The sequence below is a fragment of the Vanacampus margaritifer genome, chromosome 14 (genome assembly GCF_051991255.1).
Source record: "Vanacampus margaritifer isolate UIUO_Vmar chromosome 14, RoL_Vmar_1.0, whole genome shotgun sequence".
Classification (NCBI taxonomy): domain Eukaryota; kingdom Metazoa; phylum Chordata; class Actinopteri; order Syngnathiformes; family Syngnathidae; genus Vanacampus; species Vanacampus margaritifer.
The window spans coordinates 20,163,488-20,168,487 of NC_135445.1; the positions used below are offsets into that span (position 1 = coordinate 20,163,488).

The 5,000-nt window shown below is 38.3% G+C and overlaps 1 protein-coding gene across 2 annotated transcripts in view; it reads left to right on the plus strand.

Moving 5' to 3' along the window:
• The window catches only part of slc12a2 (solute carrier family 12 member 2), a 118,215-nt gene that overhangs the window by 73,159 nt on the left and 40,056 nt on the right, over positions 1-5,000 (plus strand). For both annotated transcript variants that reach the window (XM_077585619.1, XM_077585618.1), the window contains exons 18-19: positions 4,029-4,135; positions 4,336-4,415. In XM_077585619.1, coding sequence (XP_077441745.1) covers positions 4,029-4,135; positions 4,336-4,415 — 187 coding nt within the window. The remainder of the gene's footprint in view (positions 1-4,028; positions 4,136-4,335; positions 4,416-5,000) is intronic.

A 5,000-nucleotide genomic window follows, 5' to 3' on the forward strand; every position in this document is an offset into this window, starting at 1 on the left:
TTTTAAGTCCATTTTTAAAACTATTAGTAGTCTGGGGAGTCCTGAGGTTGTCCGAAAAGGCATTCCACAGGCGTGGAGCAGCAGAGCAGAAGGCCCGGTCCCCCATTGTGCGGGTCTTGGTCCTGGGTGGGAGGAGACGGTAGGTATTTGAGGAGCTGAGATGGGAAGCCAGTGTAGTGAGCGTAGGATGGGGGTGATATGTTCGTGTTTCCAGACTCTCATCAGGATCCTAGCAGCACTGTTGTGAAGGTACTGCAGCTTCTGGATATCTGTTTCCGTTTTGCAGCAACTAACTAATTTAAATTTCATCAATATTCACATTCCTGGTGAAAACACTGACATAAAGAGTTTGTTGCATTATTGCCCTGACTGATCTCTTAAACTCTGCTGCCACCTGCTGGCCTTTTTTTTTTTTGTGTGTGTGTGGGGGGGGGGGGGGTGTAATAACTACCAAGCCACCGCTTCATGTCAGAAGCTGCATCACAGCATTCTGTATGCTCTTGTATTAAAAAAAAAAAACGTTTAAAAATGTTTTTGCGAGTGAATGTCAAAGTATTAAAAATGTTTACACGTTTTTGGATTTGAATTAGTTAAGGATAAATGATTGCAGGGCGCGGTGGTTGTTTTTTCCCCCTTGAAGGACGGTTCTGAGTGAATGCTCGTATCAAATGCACCGTACTAAAACAAAATCAAATACGAATAAATATTTCAGAAGTATAGACATTTTTCAATCACAATATATTTCAGTGTTTGATAAAATAATAAAACAATATTTCATCCCTAAATTAATTCACAAAATCGGCTATATTACCCCGACACTTGTAAATAAATTTAAATACAGTTCTAATTGGCTACTAAATAATATTTTAAACACTACTAAGAGGAGCGCAAGCCATGATTTTATGTTTTCATGCAATGTGGTACAGCCGTGTGATCCATTCACACAAATACTCCCTTCCTGCCTCCCTTTTTGTTCTGCCTCCCCAACAACCAGTGCCAACACGGTGCTCTTGGAATTACAGCTCGCGATTATCGGGTGGTGTCTTGTCTGTTTCACATTTGTAGTGTGACTACACGTCCGGTCCATGTCACAGAGCAAAGCTATCGGGTAATCTGACAGCGCGACTGTCGTGAAAGACAAAAAAGTAATGTAGTTTGATCTTGGCATTAGGTAGCCTTCTGACAATTTTATTCATATTGTAAAATAACATCAACAAACATTGTATCATACTGTCTTGAACTCGTACCCTCCTTGCAACAACGATAACCAAACCAAGAAATTTTTGAACATGTTCAAAACTTCCTTGCCACAAGAAAACCCATTAAAACTGTTGGTTAAAGATGCATTGTGGACAGGGGCATCTCGAGCATGAAAAGTTGAGTGGGGCACAACAGTGGGCACTTAACATCCTCAAGCAGCAAAACCTACACAATAAATTCTAATTCAATTCAAGATCACATTCCAGTCCAAAAGCGCTATATAAATGAAGTAACATTTTTCATAGCCTTACAAATTAAGGGTATGAATTTAAACGTTCGAATGGTTCAAAATAAAAATGCTACTCACCAGTACTGTTCATTCAGCTCAGTTTCTAGCTTCACTTTATTTCCAATTGGCCAGATTTTATATGCTGCTTCAAATTCAGCACATGGAAATGTTTTGCTGAAATTACTGAAAAGTGTGCTGTCCACAAGCTGTGCTGCTTTAAGGTGGTCACTCTTGCCAAATCTGTCCTCCACTTGAGCCACAAGCTTCGATTCCTTCATAACCGCTGCAGTCTTTTTTCCCCTCCGTTACTTCAGCGCTACCTCTCTCTCTTGAGCAATGACGTCATCAATGAATCTTCTTCATTCATATAGTTGGTTTGCTATTGCGTATAGTCTTTTTGTTCCCGATGAAAACCAATCCATCTTACTGTTGTATACTGGCATCTGCCAAAACTAAGCATGTTGATTGCATCTTGAGGTCACGTGACATTAGTCCTGTATTTTAATTGGATGATGGGCCCAGTTAACGTGGCCCCATGGCTGTCTATTGAGAGCAGCTTTGGACATGCGCACTATGTGTGTGGCTTATGACTTAAACAAGCACTCATGGGCCAGCCCTATATCAGTCCTGTTTAGAAAGTTATAAACATGTATGTATAATACAAAGCCAAGATCAATGGTCTAATGAGATTACCTTACAAACATAATTGGTATTTATTTGAATATTATAATTCTTGATAAAATTAAATGTTATAAATTATTAGCTATAAAGAAGACCAATTCTGAGCCTGCATATAGTGCTTAACAGCGCCTTCTGGTTGGGCCAGGCCCCATTGGCTCCAATTGCAGACGTTACTGATTGTGGAGTCTTATTTGATTTCGATTCACAAGAGTTCAGTTCGATTCGATTTAGATTTTTTTTTTTTTCAATTTAATTAGATTTACTTCAATTCTATCCGATATTGATTAATCAGTCATCAATTCGTCTTAAATATCAAGGACATGATAAAAACTCCACAAACCTTAAATTCAAAATAGAATTTAGCTGAGGCAGTAACTGGTTAAATGATTTAATTTATTAATGAAAGTAATACGTGTTATAATCACTTGAATGTTACACAAACTTTGACACCAGCAAGGATGAAATGAAATTTCATTCATATATTCATCCATCCATTTTCTTAACCGCTTGTCCTCACAAGGGTCGCGGAGGGCGCCGGAGCCTATCCCAGCTGGCTTCAGGCAGTAGTTCGGGTACACCCTGAACTGGTTGCCAGCCAATTGCAGGGCACACAGAGACAAACAACCATCCACACTCACAATCACACCTATGGACAATTTGGAGTTTTAAATTTACCTGCCATGCATGTCTTTGGAATGTGGGAGGAAACCGGAGTACCCGGAGAAAACCCACGCAAGCACGGGGAGAACATGCAAACTCCACCCAGGAAGGCCGAAGCCCGGACTCGATCTCACGTCCTCTGCACTGGGAGGCGGACGTGGTAACCAGTCAACCACCGCCTTCATATATTCAATTCATTCTAATTCAATAATTATAAATATAAATTAAAAATATTCTGAATTGTCTTAATGTGTAACAAATCAGCAGGTCTTTCATAAATGTAAGAAAATACTTTTAAATTCATGTGAACAGTAAATTTCAAGAAAACGGTAAGATACAAAAACATTTGGCCTTATATTTCCTTATGAATTTATGTGAAAAAGAGAAAATAATTGATTCATGCTTTTATGAATCTATCATGCTCAAAAAGGAAAATCGTTTTGTTTTTTAAACCTAACCCTAATTTTTCGACATCATGCATGCTCCACCAATGCAAGGGACCTTGCACAAGCTGGACACAGAAGCTGCAGTTACGCTTTAGGCCAGAGGTGGCATGCACATGTAAAAAAGTGACAAATTCCACAATGCAGCTTTAATGTTTTATGAACGTTGCGACCTTGGATGAACCCCAACAAGAGGGCAACATTTACTACCTTTGTCCTCTCAGTGGGATACGGGTTTTAATAATGATGCTATAGAACACTTGAATAGTTACAGCACATTTGTCAGATGGAAAATTGTTTGTCTCAACTGTCACACATCAAGGACACTAACTTCTTTTGACCGCATGCATTAGCCTTACATCAAGGGGTGACAAACAAATTTTTGTCGCTAGCTGGTTTCTTTTAAGGGTTGAGTGTGAAACCATATCATGCAAATGTATAATTATCATATAATTACGAATAGATTGAGCCAAGGAGAGGTTTAACTATTTTGGGATATATTTAAAAAGGCATAACAAAAAATGTTTGCGATATCTCAATGTGATTAAAAATGAAGACAATTTGCCATTTTTTGGGTAAAAATGTTACCATGAAACATGAACTAAATGCACATGATTTGTGCGGACTGCAAGTTTGACACCTGTCCCTACATAATATATTAATTGACTTGAGTGCTCCAGGGATGGACCTTTTGCACTGAAATGGCAGATATTACCCACCTTACAGGATACTACTTTGGTTTCTTCCCCCTTAAGGCTGCAGGGTTGGGCCGTCTTAAGCCCAACACCCTTGTGCTTGGCTTCAAAAATGATTGGAGAGACGGTGATATGATGAATGTGGAGACATACATCAGTATGATCCAGTAAGTTTTAGCCATTTTAATCATCATAAATAATAATTCCCCACTCAATTAGGCCAAAATGTGCTCAATTGAGTGTTATTTTAATGTATCATTCAAATTAGTTTTCTTAATTTTAAAAATTTGATTAAGACTTCTTCAGTTCTCGTAATTGATTTGAGATTGGTGATTTGATTGCCGATTGATTGTTTTTTATTCCTCAGTGATGCCTTCGACTTTCAGTATGGTGCTGTTATTTTGAGATTGAAAGAGGGACTGGATATCTCACATATCCATGGACAAGGTATGAGAATGATGCAAACTGCTTTTACTCACAAAACAAATTGTGTGTATATGTATTTTTCTTTTGCTGTATCTTGCCTACACTTTCAGGCATCCTGGTGTATTCAGTGAAGTGAAAGACCCTTTAAAATGAATTCAGAGATTTGATTCAATACAATACATACTGTAGTGCAGGGGTCACCAATGCTGGGACATTTTTGATGATCTAGGGATTGTTTTAATATTGATCATTTGAAAATGTAAACACTGAGAGATATTTATTAAAATAAATATCACACATAACATTATTTAAGGTAATTTGAGCAAACTTGTTGATTCAAAACTGTGTATCAAACTGTCCTTCACATTAATCAGTACCCCAAAAGTAGCTGTCAGTTTTAAAAAGATTGGTGACCCCTCCTAGAAATGTTTGCACATGTATGGGAATGTTTAGCCGGCTAATGAGCATTATGTTAAACCTTTTTCATTACTTAGCTGTTGGCCTCTGATCCCGTCTTAGCACGAAGGGAGTTTGCAAACTTGAATGGTGAATTGGAGAGACGAGAGTTTAACTTTGCGCCTATCTAGCTGGCACAACAGAACATGG